An 18,357-nucleotide genomic window follows, 5' to 3' on the forward strand; every position below is an offset into this window, starting at 1 on the left:
CCTTCCTGACCCTTCTCTAGTCAATGAGCTTTTGGAAATTCCCACTTGACAAGGACTACCGAAAAATGGCGGTGGCAGCCCCACAACAGCGATCTTCCCAGGTCAGTTGCTCAGTCGCTATAAAACGCGTCAATTCCTCGTATTTGCCTTTTCCCCTGCCCGCTCCTTCCATCACCAAGTTCAAGGTCACGCCGTGCCAATTGTCGGGGACGCAGGAGAGGAACATTGCCCACTTTCGGAAAGCCACCGAGGACGCCGCCACATCAGCAACTACGCCCTCAGCCTCCTCAGTCGCAGCCGCAGCCTCTGCCTGTGAAGACCGAGGCTTTCCCTCAAAATGCTCCCACATCCGCCCCAGAAACCCCCAAAGAGAGTGCTCCGTCTTCTGAAACCAAGAGAAGAGGGGGGCCAGGGGGTCTTAACAAAGTCTGTGATGTCTCACCTGAGCGTGAGGCTGTTGTTGGTGAACCATCCTTGCCGAGGACTGAGATTGTGAAGCAGTTCTGGGCATACATAAGGAAAAACAACCTCCAAGATCCAGAGCAGATGAGAAGATGGGAGGGGGAATATGCTGCGCTCTACTCCTCCAGCTTTGCCAAAGGTACGGAGATGAATCGGGCGGCACCGAGGATACCCAGGTTTCTAGTGATCGGACACAGAGGGAACGGAATGAACGCGCTATAGTCGTCCGATCGGAGAATGAAAGCCATTAAAGAAAACTCCATCATGTCCTTCAACACCGCCGCCAGATTCCCCATCGATTTTGTCGAAATCGATGTTCAGGTAACCAAAGATGATTGTCCGGTCATTTTTGTAGGTAACAGGAAAGTGTGGACATGGGCGTACTGCTCCTCGACGAGCTGCGGAGACCTTCGAGGAACCTCAAGTCTGTCGGTGGTGAGATCGGACTGTAAGGCCCAACAGAAGCACATAGGGGACAACAGAAAAGCTAAAAGAAAAATAAAAAAAAGAACTTGATGATTACTGGAGATGGCATGCATAACACAATCATCACTGACAGCCTCAATGTTGTTGATGGAGTAACCACTTTCAACTCCGCAACTCTAGATGGAGTACACCAGCTTGTGAAAGGAAAAAGAAAGTAAAAGCAAAGCAAAGCAGCGCAAGGAAAGAGAAAGAAAAGCAAAAGAGCAAAGCAGAAAGCGTGGCTACCCTTTCAACATGAGATCTACGGTGGAAAAAAGCAAAGCAGAAAGCATGGCTACCCAGTGAGATAATTACAAAAACAGAAAAGAAAAGAGAAAGCAAAAGCAATGAATAAACACCCCACCAGAATGATGTGATGTGGTTTACTTTTCTTGTTTTTGTATGATGTAATTTATTTCACGTATCTTTCGGAAACATCTGTATAAACCACATCAGAGGGTAATATGTATTAAACCCCATCAGAGGGTAAAAAAAAAAAAAAAGCCCAAAATAAATAGGCTGGCATGTTGTGGAGGGCGAAGGCATATAAGCCCAAAATAGCATCAACCAGGTGATCAAAAGTACGCCCAGTACTCCAAAATTATTCAGCAACCTACCGCTATTACCACCAATTAGGTGATGAAATGTACAACCCGTACTCTAATATTATTTGACAACTAGCCATTCATGCCACCAACCAAGTGATGAAATGTACAACCCGTACTCTCCTTCATGCCACCAACCAGGTGATCAAAAGTACGTCTAGTACTCCAAATTATACATGAGCATTACTCATGTCATTCATACATAAACATTCATGAGCATCACTCATGACAATCATACATAAACATTCATGACCATCATTCATGTCAACATTCATGAGCATCACTCATGTTAACATTCATGAGCATCACTCATGACAACATCCATAAGCATCACTCATGTCAATCAACATAAACATTCATGAGCATCACTCATGTCAATCAGCTTCAAAAGTTTCATTTACAAAGCTCTAGCTTCAAAAGCTTAATTTACAGAGCTCTAGCTTCAAAAGCTTCATTTATAATAGCTCTAGCTTCAAAAGCTTCATTTACAGAGCTCCAGCTTCAAAGCTTCATTTGCAAAGCTTCACCTAACAAAGCTTCAGTGCAAGGTATACAAATACCGCCTCCGAATAACCGCCACTTCGGCCCACACATGAATTCAATTTGAAGTTTTCAGTCAAAAGACTCTATTGACCGAAGACTTGGGGGACTACATTATGTACCATATATTGGGCCTCAACTAGGCCTCATGAAAAATACTTGGAGGACTTAGCTCATCATTTATGTATTGAGGAGCGAGTCCTTACTCTATAAAAGGGACTCCTTCACCGTCATTAGAGAGCATCAACTCTAGCACATTATTCATGTATTGAGGAGCGAGCCCTTACTCTATAAAAGGGACTCATTCACCATCATTAGAGAGCATCATCACCTACTGAGCAACCGCCTCGCCGCGAGCATCAACTCTAGCCCATCATTTATGTACTGAGGAACGAACCTTTATTCTATAAAAAGGACTCCCTCACCATCATTAGAGAGTATCTCCGCCTACTAAGCTACCGCCTCGCCGCGAGCATCAACTCTAGCCCATCATTTATGTACTGAGGAACGAGCCTTTATTCTATAAAAGGGACTCCCTCACCATCATTAAAGAGCATCAACTCTAGCCCATCATTCATGTATTGAGGAGCGAGCCCTTATTCTATAAAAGGGACTCCCTCACTTTCAAACGCCGCAAGCCGAGCCAACCAAGGCAACATAAGCCACGAGCCGAGCAGCCTCGCAACGTGTGCTACTTCTAGTTGAGCGTCATTTCAGATTGAGCACTGCCTCATATCGAGCATCAGTTCAAGACATCATCTAGTTACTTTGGCCCACACATGGACTGAATTTCAAGTCTCCAGCCAAAAGACTCTCTTGACTGAAAACTTGGGGGACTACTGTTTATACCATATTTAGGGCCTCGTATTTAGACCTCGTATAAATACTCGAGGGACTTAAATGTAATTATGTAATAAAGGAAGGGGCAAATATGTAATTAGGGGAGGAGCCCTTATTCTATAAAAGGGCATCTTCACCTTCACAAACCGAAGGCCTCTCCTATCTAGAGCAAAGCTCTCACACTTTCAGAGCTCTCTCTCCCCCTCACTTCTCAGAGAAATATAATACAATCAGTGTGGACGTAGCCCAAACCTTGGGGTGAACCACGATACATCTTGTGTCATTTACATTTCATGCAGATTCACAGTCGGATTTACGTTGTTCCAAGACCTCCGGTTTTGTGCATCAACATAAGTGAACCTGCAGTGAACGTGAAAGAAAATTGAATTGTCCATTTGGTTACTGAGAAAGTGAAAGAAAATTGAAGGGAAAGTTTGGGAAAAAGGAGAATTTACTCGATGTTGAAGATGCCAATGGTGGTTTCTAGGGTTGCCTCCGGCGACCCTCATTTTTTGCTTGCCCACTTCTTTCTGACTATCCAGATCGATGTAGTTTGAAGAAGACAATAGTAGGAAAGAAAATCAAATAGATCTATATATTTTTTGAAAATCAAATCAAGATGGTCCGAATCTGGGAGTTATGCCTTGGATTGTTCATCAAAAACCACCAGATCGGGAAAAGGAAGAGAGACGGACCGAATCTGGGAAGGTAGAGAGAGAAAGGGAGTCGGAGAGAGAGACATAGGTCGACAAGAGGATTCTAGAGGTATAATTAGACGGTCGTTGGTGACGGGTGGACAACAGCTTTGTTGCATGAAAGAGGAGGGAGAAAGAGGATGGGGGAGAGAGGAAGATTGCTGAGGAGGACAATGAGTAGAGTTTAAGAGGGGGTGAGAGAGGAAAGGCTGAACTAAATATAAAGGAATTGAGAATGGGAAAAAGTAAAAGCAATGGACAGGAAAACGTACTTTTAATTTAAATATATTAAATCGGAGAGCACGAAATCTTTTAGGGGTGTGATATTCACACACTCTTCTAATTTTCGGTCGTCGGATTGGATGAATTAAAGAAGATCAACGGATAGAAATTAACAAGGGTGTGTGAGAAGTAATTTGGGGTGTGTGGATAACAGACCCTATCTTTTATTGTGCTTTCGTAAATTAATAAACAAATCTTATTTCTAACATTTATAAGTGTGATACATGCAAGTAGGCACAAATACACTTCATTTTCAGCACAAACCATTGTTCTTTTGCTTAAAGAGCACATATAAAATAGTTTTGTGTTCAATGATACTCAACACGCACAGATATGTATTAGTGCTCAATGAAAATGAAAAGGACACAGATCAATTGTGTTCTTAGCCCACTTTTTTTGTAGTGTGAATTCTTAAGAATACAATTTGCTATGTATCTTTAATCTTGACAGCATCAGTGGAAACTTTCAAACTTTAATTCTTTGTTGATTATTCAAATTTGAAAAGATGAAGAAAAGAACGCATGGCAATGTGCATATATAACCATAATAGCATTTCAAATGACCGCATAACATGGAGTCACATTGATACTGATACAATTACACTTTGAGGTTTGGATTTTCTTTTTCTCCACTTTTCTACTGCTTTCAGTTTTCAATGAGTTTTGGGGATACAATCTCACAAAGAAAAAGCCAATTGGCAAGAAAGAGATCTAAAGATTGGTCCGTTGAGCACCTTCTGTTGATAGGATACATGGGTCAAAAGGAAGACTTGATTTCAGAGACGAAGTTGGTTCGCTCAATGAATTGTCGTGGTGCTGTGGGAATCTCGACCTCCATCTCCATCCGTGCAAGAAAGCAACATGATATGTTGAGGCAGGTGGGAATTTCAACAACTCAAAGAAAAGGACTGCCCACCACCACACCATTTCCAACTCAAGGTCTGGTGGCAATATGCTAACTTCCTAGAAGCGAAGGGTAGTACTTTCCGCCATTGGAAAACTAGTGGGTGCATTCCAACAAGTCGTATTCCACTTTTAGAGACTAGTAAAACTTTAATATCGATCACATCTGTTGTAGCAAAAACAAATTGATAACTTTCAATATGGGCTTCAACTCCGATAGTTACATTAGGTTTCTATAAGCCCTCACTGCATTTTGGTACAAAATTAAAAATTAAGAGCTAGTTTGATAACCAATTGGTTTTAAGTTTTTTATTTTATTTTTAATTATTTAGATTGATGAAAAATATGTGAACTGAAGATCAATGAAGATAGGCGAAGGATAGATGGTGAAAGCAGTGTGAATCGATGTTCTAAAAAGTAGTCTAGACAGCTAGCCAGCACCAAGATTAATTACTAAATGATTAGAAAATCAAGTATGGCATCAACGTGGGTTTAGGCAGAATAAGTGTTTTTTTTTTTTTTAATTAACTTTGAGTCTTGACTCACCCTTTCCCAGACAGAAAAAGGAAACCAATAATGCGATGTGGTCGTCTCTTTTTGCCATAGTTCTTTGATGTTTTCAATAAATTGTAATACTTTATATAATTTATTTATATTTATATTTTTCATTTTAAGTTTCCCCATTACAATTATAATTTTTATTTATTTAATTTTTTTTAAATATATATATGCACTTATTTGTATGTCATATAATAAATTTAATTAAGATAAAAAAAAACCTTAGGCAACTAATTAGAACCCTACCCGCCGCTCGATAACGATCTAGCGATATTTAAAACATTGGTGTGAACGGAATATGTCTGGAAATCAAACACTAAATTTCTTGATTATGCTCCCTCAACTGATTTTCAGAACGCCCTTTTGATTATTCCTTCGAATGGTGTAAAGCCCAAGTTTGGATGTTATAATCCACAACCCTTAGGTTCCATAAACTTGTCGAGGGCCGGATGAGGTGCTGGAGTTCCAGGTTAGGGGTCCATGTCCCCACGCTCATAGGCCACCTATCGTAACCTCGCTTAATATGGCTCGATCCTCCTAAGCTACTAACCAAACACGACGAAATGGGCTAAAAGAAACTCCTCTAATACTATCAATCTGAATTTTTTAGATTCTACCCTAAACCTTAAAACCTAACATCATATATATTGATAAGTAAATATGGATGTAAATGAATCAGTAAAAAAGCAAATGAAATGACTTAAATTAATCCTTGCGATGTAATGAAAATATCCTTTTGATAAGCATGCATCACTTTTGGTTATGTTGGAGTTTCTAGAAATGAGGAGTTGGTTAATTAAACTAGAAAAGGTTAGGTGGTTTGCATCCAGTGTGTTATCAGTTAATACGTTAAAGAAAAAATAAAAACTAAAGAACCCAAAAACTAGTCACTTCAAAAGAAATGGGTTTCTTTACCTACCCGCTCCTTGAGTTGTTTATAAATATGATCTCCGTTCATCCATTCCATAAATCAAACAAATATTTGTAATCACTTCTTCAATTTAAGAAACATACACCTTGAGAAATGGACTCCTCAATCGGATATGCAACTTTCATTGCATCATTGCTCTTATGTCTTTCATCGTCTCCAACACCATTTGCAAATGCAAGAGCGTCTCCATTAATTAGAAGCGTTTGCAAGCAAACCCAAGACCAATTCGGCTACAACTACAAGCAATGCGTAAAATCTCTTTGGAAAGATATTCTAACTCAATCAGCATCTAATCTCAAAGATCTTGACATAGCCATTCTTAAATTAGCACTAACAAACGCACAACAAAGCAAAGCTTTCTTTGTCAATGCGCTCAACACCACCGGCAACAATATTGTTAAGGGCTCCGGAGCAGTAAAACAATGTGCAGATTCATATGATTTTGCACTAGACGGCTTCACTTTCTCAATGCGAGGGATGAAAGATAATGACAAATCGGTCTCCCAAATACTCACACAAGTACAAGATGAAATTGTTCGTTGCGGAAAAGCATTGACCTCGACCGAAATTGAACTTCCTTATTTAGTATATTCGACAAACTTTTTGACCATGTTATATAGGGATGTTGCTTTCCTCATTACTTCCCAGTTATTCCATATCTAGAAAAGATACGTGAACAATGTATTAAATTTAGTACGCATTACTTGAATACTAAATCATATACATATGATTACTCTATATTTAATTTGTAAAAGAAAAGAAAATGAAAAATTACTGTAAGAAAACAAAAAGTTGTTTTAATATTGAATCCTTATGTGTTGCTCTTTTGGTTGTCCATATTAGACATATACCCAAATAGACGACACATTGAATTCTTAAGAACACAATTTGCTATGCATCTTTAATCTTGACAGCATCAGTGGAAACTTTCAAACTATAATTCTTTTATTGATTATTCAAATTTGAATAGATGAACAAAAAAAAACGCATGGCAATGTGCATATATAACCATGATAGCATTTCCGATGACCGCACAACATGGAGTCACATTGATACTGATACAATTACACTTTGAGTTTTGTGGTTTGGATTTTCTTTTTCTCTACTTTTCTTCTGCTTTCATTTTTTAATGAGTTTTGGGTACACAATCATACCCAAAAAAAGCCAATTGTCAAGAAAGAGTTCTAAAGTTTGGTCACATCGAGCACCCTTCCGTTGATAGGATACACGGGTCAAAATGAAGACTTGAGTTCAGAGACAAAGTTGGCTCACACATTGAATTATCGTGGTGTTGTGGAATCTCGACCTGCATCTTTATTTGTGCAAGAAAGAAATAGAATTTGTTGAGGCGGAATTTGAACAATTCAAAGAAAAAACCGCGTTCCAGCACACTATAGGGGTTGTGGCCGAAGAACCTCCGATGTCAAAGTTAGAATTTGAGAGAGAAAGTGTATAGAGAATTTTTGAAGAAGAATGAACATAGGTTTTTGGCAGAAATGGGAGCTATTTATAGGGGTGTGGCCGGCCCTTATTTGGAGAAAAGGGATCCGGCCACTTATGGTGGTTTTTTGGTGTAAATGTAAGATATTATGTCAAAATAATATGTTGCAATCAATTAGGATATTAATTTAGGTAATTAATCCTAATTTGAATGAATAAATGAGGGTTACCTTGTGTGGAGGATTTGATGAGGATGAATGAAATAGATTTTGAAGAAATACCTATTTTGATCACTTTGACCTTGATTGAGTCGTGATTGTCCGCTACTTTCCTGTGGAAGTTCCAGTGTAGCTTGAGGGTAATTTTGTCATTTTCACCCAAAAGTACACGTGTCGCCTCCATAACTTTCTTGATAATTTTTTACTCCACAAATACCCCACATCTGCTGGGCTGCTCGTAGGAAAGGGTAACAGGTGTAGAGATCTCCAGCTTTGATGCAGATTCTCACTTGGACTTGGAATTAGATAATTCTAGGAAAGGGAAATAAATCGCCTCCAAAGCCTATTTAAGCCTAGCTTAAGTAGGGGATTAAATCAAGTTCGGAGGGCAATTATTTATCCCTACAAGAAAGAGAGAAAACTAGAGGATATTTGTTCCCCCTCCCCTAACACTCTTCTTTGCTTACCCGTGCAAAGAACCGTCTTCCGTTGATTTTTTTGTCTTCTCCGCGCTACACCGATGTAAGAAAAGCTTAATTCTCCTTGTCTTCTTCTTGGGTGGTGTTGCCACGGGGCAGCTGTCGGGGTGGTGCGGCATGTCGGTTGGCAGGGGCCAGGAGTCGACTTAGCATGGGGCAAGAAGGTGGTATGGTAGGGGCCATTGCTTGTGCTGCTCAGCTTGCCTGAAGCCAAGGACTGGCTCGACATGGGCCGAGGAAGTGGCGTGGCATGGGCTGCTTACCAAAAATGAGGAAACTGTTTGAGTTCGATTTCTCAGCTGCCGTAGATGGAGCAGTCAAGGATGAAGTTGTCAAGATCGAAGCAACTAAAGATGAATTGTCGGATAAGCGAACTGTTGAGTCTAAAGTGGCTGTTGCCCCCTGACCATTTGATGCCTAGTTGGTCTTCAAGCATTCAATCTTTTGAGCTATGTGGCCTTTTCGCACTGAAGAGCAATTAGTTTACCTTCTCACACTGGAGAGCAAACCCAGATGGGTGTCGGGGAATTAGTTTCCCCTCTCGCATTGGAGAGCAGACCCGGATAGGGGTTTGAGCAGTTGTTGTAGACAGTAGTTGAGCCAGGCTTATGAATAACTTCTTGAATCTTCATTGAGAATAAAGAAATGGATCAACCGTGCTGGAAGGTAGAAATTGCATAACAAATTGGATAATCCTCGACTTGTGAGGTCTTGTTCGTCGAGCTATTAAACTTATTTGGAAAAACACTAACGGGGTTCAGGGGGTATTGGAGATTTCATTTGCTTATGTAGGCTATGTCGTTGACCTGTCAAGATACTCGTCGCACCGGCCCTCATTTGTCAGCTTCTCAAGGTACTGCTTCTATTTCTGGCAGCCGTTGGTAGTGTGGCTTGGTCCTTGATGGAATGCACAATATTTTGTCTGATCCAGCCTGGTAAGATCGCCCTTCATGGGTGGCGGCAGTTCGAACCAAGGTTCGTTCTTGAGCTTACTTAGAATTTGATCTATTGGAACTGTGAACTTGGTGAATATTTCGAGCGCTGAGTCTTCTTTAGTTGAGGGATGCTTCTTTACTGACTCATTTTTGTGAGACTGCTTGGCCTCGTCCCATAATGCGTGCTTCTCCGCCAAAGTATACGAAGCTGCCATGGTTAATTCTTTTCCCATGATCAAATTTTCAAATAAAGGGTGTTCGGTGAGAAGCCCATTTTTGAATGTTGTCATTGCTATGTCTTCGATATAGCCAACAATCTTGGCCTTCTTCACTTTGAACCTCTTGATATAGTCGCGAATTGTCTCCCAATAGCCTTTTACGATGCTGAAGAGATGATCAGATGTCTTTTTGATTGAGCGGTTAGACGAATATTCCTTAGTGAAAACTAAGGAAAGTTCATTGAAACTCCGAATCGACTATGGCGGCAGTGTGTGAAACCAGTCTTGCACCTCGCCCTGTAGAGTTGTGGCAAAAAATTTGCACAAAAGTGTGTTGTTGTTCCTGTAGAGGATCATGGTATTACAGTAGTGCTTGAGATGTTAGTTCGGATCTTCATCTCCCTTGTACGAAGTGAAGTGAGGCATAATGAACCCGCGAGGTGGATCTGTCTGTTCAATCTTATCCGTGAATGGTGACCTGTTTATGTTGGTCATATTTCGTTGAAGCGCATCGTCAGTAGCCTCGTTGCACTGGAAATCGCGTAATCGTTCAGTGAAGAGCCTCTCAACTTCTTCTTGAATTTGCCTCTACTGGAGCAGTGGAACTTTTGGCTGCCCCCGGTCGTGACCTATTGGTCTAGGCCGCTCTTCCTTATGCTCGACTCGTCTATTCATGGCTGCGGTGCATATGGCACGTCTCTGGCAAGCAAGCGGGCTAATTGCAGGCTATCGGTTGAACTTGAGCCAGATTGAGTGACTGTTTCTCTCCATCCGCCGTGTTGCCTACTCCAATGTGAAGTGGAGAATGCTCTTTGTGAGCCTAGTTGTGAATAAACACTTCGCCTGGAAGGTTGTCCATGTTGATAATCTGAGTGTGGCCTCAACCGTGAACGTATGCTCATTCGTGGGCTTAATTGGGAGTGCACGCTCATCCGCGTGCTAAGATGAGAGTATACGCTATCTCGAGGATCCATGCAGGAGCATCAACTGTTAGAACGCCGGGATCGTAGTTAGTTGAGAGGCCGTTTGCCTGGAAGCTGCTGGAGAGGTTCGTCGCCTGCCCTTGTCATGCTTCGGGAAACCTCGTCTAGAGCACGTTGCATCTCGGTGCATTGCAAAAGCTGATTCACGAAAGTCGTCTACTATGTGAGGACGCTTGTCAACTCTATGACTTGTCGAGACAAGTGTGGTTCGTCATTCAGATTGGGAGAGCTTAGACGATATGCGTCTCCTTGAGTAGCGGAACTGTAGTGGACTTCGGGCGCAAGATTTGAGTTGGGAAATGTCAAATCTGTGGAGAAATGGGGTGAAAATGTCCCCAGTTTAATCGTCGGTCTAAAAATCTGAATCCAGGACTGTTGAACCGGTCTTGGACTAGTCAGGATCGCCAAGTGAGCCACGGGAGTGGGTTGGGTCTCAGAAGTAGGTCGTGCCATGTGTGGGGCACGTGGGCGTGGTGCAGCGCTGAGAACGCAGCTCAGGCCTGCAATGCGCCTTGGGCTTGCTCGTGCTAGGCATCGCTTGGCTGCCCTGCAACATGGCCTGCAGATTGGGCCACCTGCTGGGATACTTGTGCAGCTGCTACTAGCGTTTGGGCCTGGGCTTGGTCCTGGGTTTGGGCTACTGTAGTGGCAGCACATAAGGCTATGGTCTGCTGCCATGGAGCTGGCCCACTCCTCACTGCCACGGTTGTCCCTGTGGCTACCATAATGGTGGTGCTCCGTGGTGGCAAACTTGCTCCTTTTGCCATCGCATTGAACCTTATGGATCGTTGTGGTAGGGCTACATCGCAATCTCCATCACTTGATCCGAATCTTTGAACGTAAGAAGTTTCGTTCATTGTGGTTTCCAAATTTTTTGTCATTGTACTTTTCTTTTACGTTTATTCAAAGAATTTTTTATATGAAAAAATTCTAGGAATAAGAACGTACGAAAAATCTACGAATGAACAAAAAAATGAGAAACCTTGAATACGAGAGTCTTCTTTGAGCTTGTGAATCAAACTCTTAATGAAAACACCAATTTGTGGTTACAAATTTCCGCCTTCTTCTTCTTGGACGAAAATGCACCTACAAAACAATTAACACTTTAAGTCAAGGCCAAGAGCCTCACATGCCCACGATGAATGGGGGGGGCTTTGGCCGAAGAACCTCTGATGCCAAAGTTAGAATTTGAGAAAGAAAGTGTTTAGAGAATTTTTGGAGAAGAATGAACTTAGGTTTTTGGGAGAAATGAGAGCTATTTATAGGGGAGTGGCTGACACCTATTTGGAGAAAAGGGGTCTGGCTACTTATGGTGGTTTTTGGATGTAATTGCAAGATATTATGTCAAAATAATATCTTGCAATCAATTAGAAAATTAATCAATTAATTTAGGTAATTAATCCTAATTTGAATGAATAATTGAGGGTTACCTTGTGGGGAGGATTTGATGAGGATGGATGAAATAGATTTTGAATAAATATCTATTTTTATCGAGAAGTAAATATGAATGTAGATGAATGTAGATGAATTTGTAAAAAGCAAATGAAATGGCCAATAGTTCGGACCCTTACGGCCGCTCGATAATGGTCTGGTGATGTTTAAAGCATTGGTCTGAAAGGAATATTTCTGGAAATCAAACACAAAATGTCTTGATTATACTCCCTCGGCTGATTTCCGAATCATCCTTGTGATTATTCCTTCGAACGGTGCAAGGCCCAGGTTTGAATGTTATAACCCACAACCTTTAGGTTGGATAAACATTTCGGAGGTCGAACAAGGCGCTGGACTTCCGGGTCAGGGATCCATGTCCCCATTCCCCTAGGCCGCCTATCGCAACCGTGCTTAATAAGGCTTTAGCCTCCCAAATTGCTAACCGAACACAACGAAATGGGCTAAAAGATACTCCTCTAACACTGTCAATTTGATTTTTTTTAGATTCTTCTAACATGATATATATTGATAAGTAAATATGGATGTAGACGAATTTGTCAAAAAACAAATGAAATGGCTAAATTAATCATTGCAATGGAATAAAAAAAAAATACTTTTCATAAGCATGCATCACTTTTGGATATATTGGAGTTTCAAGAAATGATGAGTTGGTTAATTAAACTATAATAGGTTTGGTGGTTTGCATCCAATGCGTTATTAGTTAGTACGTAAGAGAAAAAACAAAAACTAAAGGACCAGAAAACTAAACACGTCAAAAGGCATGGGTTTCTTTACCTTCTGCACTCCTAAATTTAGACCCATACCCCCTCCTTGAGTTGTTTATAATATGATCTCCATTCATCCATTGCTTAAACCAAACGAATAATTTATAATCACCTTAGCATCAATTTAAGAAACATACACCTTGAGCAATGGAGTCCTCAATCGGATATGCAACTTTCATTGCATCCTTGCTCTTATGTCTCTCATCGTTTCCAACCCCATTTGCAAATGCATGAGCGTCTCCATTAATTAGAAGTGTTTGCAAGAAAACCCAAGACCAATTTGGCTACAACTACAAGCAATGCATAAAATCTCTGTGGAAAGATATTCCAACTCGGTCAGCATCTAATCTCAAAGATCTTGACATAGCCATTCTTAAATTAGCACTAACAAATGCACAACAAAGCAAAGCTTTCTTTGTCAATAAACTCAACACCACCGGCAACAATATTGTTAAGGGCTCCGGAGCAGTAAAACAATGTGCAGATTCATATGATTTTGCGGTAGACGGTTTCGCTTTCTCAGTGAGAGGGATCAAAGATAATGACAAATCAGTCTCTCAAATACTCACACAAGTACAAGATGAAATTGTTCGTTGCGAAAAGGCATTGACCTCTACCGAAATTGAACTTCCTTATTTAGTATCTTCGACAAACATTTTGACCATGTTATATAGGGATGTTGCATTCCTCATTACTTCCCAGTTATTCCATATCTAGAAAAGATACGTGAACAATGTATTAAATCCAGTACGCATTACTTAAATACTAAATAATATACATATAATTAATGTATGTTTAATTTGTAAAAGAAAAGAAAAGAATGGAAAATTAATGTAAGAAAACAAAAAATTGTTTTAATATTGGATCCTTCTATGTTGTTATTTTGGTTGTCCATATATACTACACATATACCCAGATATACTACACGTTGACCGTACAATAATTATGGGCACTGCGCACAATAAATTATATGTGCCCTTTGAGGCCAAAGAGCACCAACAATTGTGCCCATGAACCAATAGCAACAGTGCAACAACTAAAATATTGTATGTGCCCTCAATGGGCGTCACCATTTGTCAAAGAGCACAATAAGGTATGTTGTGCTGAAAAGTGTAAGCACAAATAAAGGTCCTTTTGTGCCAAGTTCTTACAAAGTTGTCAAATGACTGATGCCACCCATGTATGTTAGCACATTTATTGTTATTGTGCCCAATATGTCAACTATTTAAAAAAAAAAACTAAAATCACCTACAAATTGAGATTTTACCTCGATGGTGAAAGTGAAAGAAAATTGAATTGTCCATTTGGTTACTGAGAAAGTGAAAGAAAATTGAAGGGAAAGTTGGGGAAAAAGGAGAATTTACCTCGATGGTGAAGATGCCAATGGTGGTTTCTATGGTGGCCTCCAGCGACCCTCCTTTTTTGCTTGCCCACATCTTTCTGACTATCCAGATCGATGTAGCTTGAAGAAGACAATAGTAGGAAAGAAAATCAAATAGATCTATATATTTTTTGACAATCAATTCAAATAAGAGAGAGAGAGAGACCGAATCTAGGATTTGGGAATGTAGAGAATAAAGATGGTCCGAATCTGGGAAGGTAGAGACAGAAAGGGAGTCGGACAAAGAGACAGAGGTCGACAAGAGGATTCTAGAGGTATAATTGGACGGTCGTTGGTGACGGGTGGACAGCGGCTTTGTTGCATGAAAGAGGAGGGAGAGAGAGGATGGGGGAGAGAGGAAGACTGCTGAGGAGGACAAGGAGTAGAGTTTAAGAGAGGGGGGGTGAGAGAGGAAATGTGTGAACTAAATGTAAAGGAATTGAGAATGGGAAAAAGTAAAAGCAATGGACACGAAAACCTACTTTTAATTTAAATATATTACATCGGAGAGCACGAAATCTTTTATTGTGCTTCGTAAATTAATAAACAAATCTTATTTCTAACATTTATAAGGGTGACACATCCAAGTAGGCACAAATACACTACATTTTCGGCACAAACCAGTGTTCTTTTTGCTTAGAGAGCACATAAAAAATAGTTTTGTGTTCAATGATAATCAACACGCACATATATGTATTGGTGCTCATTGAAAATGAAAAGGACACAGATCAATTGTGTTCTTAGCCCACTTTTCTTGTAGTGTGAATTCTTAAGAACACAATTTGCTATGTATCTTTAATCTTGACAACATCAGTGGAAACTTTCAAACTCTAATTCTTTGTTGATTATTCAAATTTGAAAAATGAAGAAAAGAACGCATGGCAATGTGCATATATAACCATAATAACATTTCAAATGGCCGCACAACATGGAGTCACATTGATACTGATACAATTACACTTTTGAGTTTTGAGGTTTGGATTTTTTTTTTCTCCACTTTTCTACTGCTTTCAGTTTTCCATGAGTTTTGGGTATACAATCTCACAAAGAAAAAGCCAATTGGCAAGAAAGAGATTTAAAGATTGGTCCGTTGAGCACCCTTCCGTTGATAGGATACACGGGTCGAAAGGAAAACTTGATTTCAGAGACGAAGTTGGTTCGCTCAATGAATTGTCGTGGTGCTGTGGGAATCTCGACCTCCATCTCCGTCCGTGCAAGAAAGCGACATGATATGTTGAGGCAGGTGGGAATTTCAACAACTCAAAGAAAATGACCGTGCACCACCACACCACTTCCAACTCAAGGTCCGATGGCAATATGCTAACTTCCTAGGAGCGAAGGTTAGTACTTTCCGCCATTGGAAAACTCGTGGGTGCATTCCAACAAGTCGTATTCCACTTTTAGAGACTAGTAAAACTTTAATATCGATCACATCTGTTGTATCAAAAACAAATTGATAACTTTCAATATGGGCTTTAACTCCGATTGTGGAATACATTAGGTTTCTATAAGCCCTCACTACATTTTGGTACAAAATTAAAACTTAAGAGCAAGTTTGATAACCAATCCGTTTTAAGTTTTTAATTTTATTTTTAATTATATAGACTGATGAAAAATATGTGATCTGAAGATCAATCAAGATAGGCGAAGGATAGATGGTGAAAGCAATGTGAATCGATGTTCTAGAAAGTAGTCTAGACAGCTAGCCAGCACCACGATTAATTACTAAATGGTTAGAAAATCAAGTATGGCATCTACGTGGGTTTAGGCAGAATAAGTGTTTGTTTTGTTTTTTTTAATTAACTTTGAGTCTTGACTCACCCTTTCCCAGACAGAAAAAGGAAACCAATAATGCGATGTGGTCGTCTCTTTTTGCGATAGTTCTTTGATGTTTTCAATAAATTGTAGTACTTTATATAATTTATTTATATTTATATTTATATTTTTCGTTTTAAGTTTCCCCATTACAATTATAATTTTTACTTATTTAATTTTTTTTAAATATATATATGCACTTAGTTGTATGTCATATAATAAATTTAATTAAGATAAAAAAAAAACCTTAGGCAACAAGTTAGAACCCTACCCACCGCTCGATAACAATCTAGCGATATTTTAAACATTGGTGTGAACGGAATGTGTCTGGAAATCAAACACCAAATTTCTTGATTATGCTCCCTCAACTGATTATCAGAACGCCCTTTTAATTATTCCTTCGAATGGTGTAAAGCTCAAGTTTGGATGTTATAATCCACACCCTTAGGTTCCATAAACTTTCCGGAGGCCGGATGAGGCACTGGAGTTCCAGGTTAGGGGTCCATGTCCCAAAACTCATAGGCCGCCTATCGTAACCTCGCTTAATAGGGCTCGATCCTCCTAAGCTACTAACCAAACACGACGAAATGGGCTAAAAAAAACTCCTCTAATACTATCAATCTGAATTTTTTAGATTCTTCTAACATCATATATATTGATAAGTAAATATGGATGTAAATGAATCAGTTAAAAAACAAATGAAATGACTTAAATTAATCCTTGCGATGTAATGAAAAAAATCCTTTTGATAAGCATGCATCACTTTTGGTTATGTTGGAGTTTCTAGAAATGAGGAGTTGGTTAATTAAACTAGAAAAGGTTAGGTGGTTTGCATCCAGTGTGTTATCAGTTAGTATGTTAAAGAACAAATAAAAACTAAAGAACCAAAAAACTAGTCACGTCAAAAGAAATGGGTTTCTTTACCTTCTGCACCCCTAAATTTAGACCCATTCCCGCTCCTTGAGTTGTTTATAAATATGATCTCCGTTCATCCATTCCATAAATCAAACAAATATTTGTAATCACTTCTTCAATTTAAGAAACATACACCTTGAGAAATGGACTCCTCAATCGGATATGCAACTTTCATTGCATCATTGCTCTTATGTCTTTCATCATCTCCAACACCATTTGCAAATGCAAGAGCATCTCCATTAATTAGAAGCGTTTGCAAGCAAACCCAAGACCAATTCGGCTACAACTACAAGCAATGCGTAAAATCTCTTTGGAAAGATATTCCAACTCGATCAACATCTAATCTCAAAGATCTTGACACAGCCATTCTTAAATTAGCACTAACAAATGCACAACAAAGCAAAGATTTCTTTGTCAATGCGCTCAACACCACTGGCAACAATATTGTTAAGGGCTCCGAAGCAGTAAAACAATGTGCAGATTCATATGATTTTGCAGTAGATGGTTTCGCTTTCTCAATACGAGGGATCAAAGATAATGACAAATCGGTCTCCCAAATACTCACACAAGTACAAGACGAAATTGTTCGTTGCGGAAAAGCATTGACCTCTACCGAAATTGAACTTCCTTATTTAGTATCTTCGACAAACTTTTTGACCATGTTATATAGGGATGTTGCATTCCTCATTACTTCCCAGTTATTCCATATCTAGAAAAGATACGTGAACAATGTATTAAATTTAGTACGCATTACTTGAATACTAAATCATATACATATGATTACTCTATATTTAATTTGTAAAAGAAAAGAAAATGAAAAATTACTGTAAGAAAACCAAAAGTTGTTTTAATATTGAATCCTTCTGTGTTGCTCTTTTGGTTGTCCATATTAGACATATACCCAAATATACGATACGTTGAATTCTTAAGAACACAATTTTCCATGCATCTTTAATCTTGACAACATCAGTGGAAACGTTCAAACTATAATTCTTTTATTGATTATTCAAATTTGAATAGATGAAGAAAAAAACGCATGGCAATGTGCATATATAACCATGATAGCATTTCCGATGACCGCACAACATGGGGTCACATTGATACTGATACAATTACACTTTTGAGTTTTGTGGTTTACATCTTCTTTTTCTCCACTTTTCTTCTGCTTTCAAATTTGAATTAGTTTTGGGTACACAATCATACCAAAAAAAAAAGCCAATTGTCAAGAAAGAGTTCTAAAGTTTTGTCACGTCTAGCACCCTTCCGTTGATAGGATACACGGGTCAAAGTGAAGACTTGAGTTCAGAGACGAAGTTGGCTCGCTCATTGAATTGTTGTGGTGCTGTGGAATCTCGACCTCCATCTCCATTCGTGCAAGAAAGAAATAGAATTTGTTGAGGCGGAATTTGAACAATTCAAAGAAAAAACCGCGTTCCACCACACTATAGGGGCTTTGGCCAAAGAACCTCCGATGCCA

General features: G+C 39.5%; 2 protein-coding genes and 1 pseudogene across 2 annotated transcripts; all 3 read left to right on the forward strand.

The window, feature by feature from the left end:
- The first annotated feature begins 6,373 nt into the window (after nucleotides 1–6,373).
- LOC126616002 (uncharacterized) lies at nucleotides 6,374–6,943 on the forward strand. Its single transcript, XM_050283959.1, has one exon. It carries the CDS (start codon nucleotides 6,374–6,376, stop codon nucleotides 6,941–6,943), a length of 570 nt encoding a protein of 189 aa, XP_050139916.1.
- A 5,973-nt stretch (nucleotides 6,944–12,916) lies between these two features.
- LOC126616006 (uncharacterized) lies at nucleotides 12,917–13,486 on the forward strand (annotated as a pseudogene).
- A 3,537-nt stretch (nucleotides 13,487–17,023) lies between these two features.
- Nucleotides 17,024–17,593, forward strand: LOC126616004 (uncharacterized). The gene has a single exon (XM_050283960.1). It carries the CDS (start codon nucleotides 17,024–17,026, stop codon nucleotides 17,591–17,593), a length of 570 nt encoding a protein of 189 aa, XP_050139917.1.
- The last annotated feature ends 764 nt before the right edge of the window (nucleotides 17,594–18,357 follow it).

This window comes from Malus sylvestris, chromosome 3, assembly GCF_916048215.2.
Source record: "Malus sylvestris chromosome 3, drMalSylv7.2, whole genome shotgun sequence".
NCBI classification, from domain to species: Eukaryota; Viridiplantae; Streptophyta; class Magnoliopsida; order Rosales; family Rosaceae; genus Malus; species Malus sylvestris.

Bases quoted from the DNA above. Each gene is read 5' to 3' on its own strand.
- LOC126616002 (XM_050283959.1), top strand. From the start codon at position 6,374: ATGGACTCCTCAATCGGATATGCAACTTTCATTGCATCATTGCTCTTA.
- LOC126616004 (XM_050283960.1), top strand. From the start codon at position 17,024: ATGGACTCCTCAATCGGATATGCAACTTTCATTGCATCATTGCTCTTA.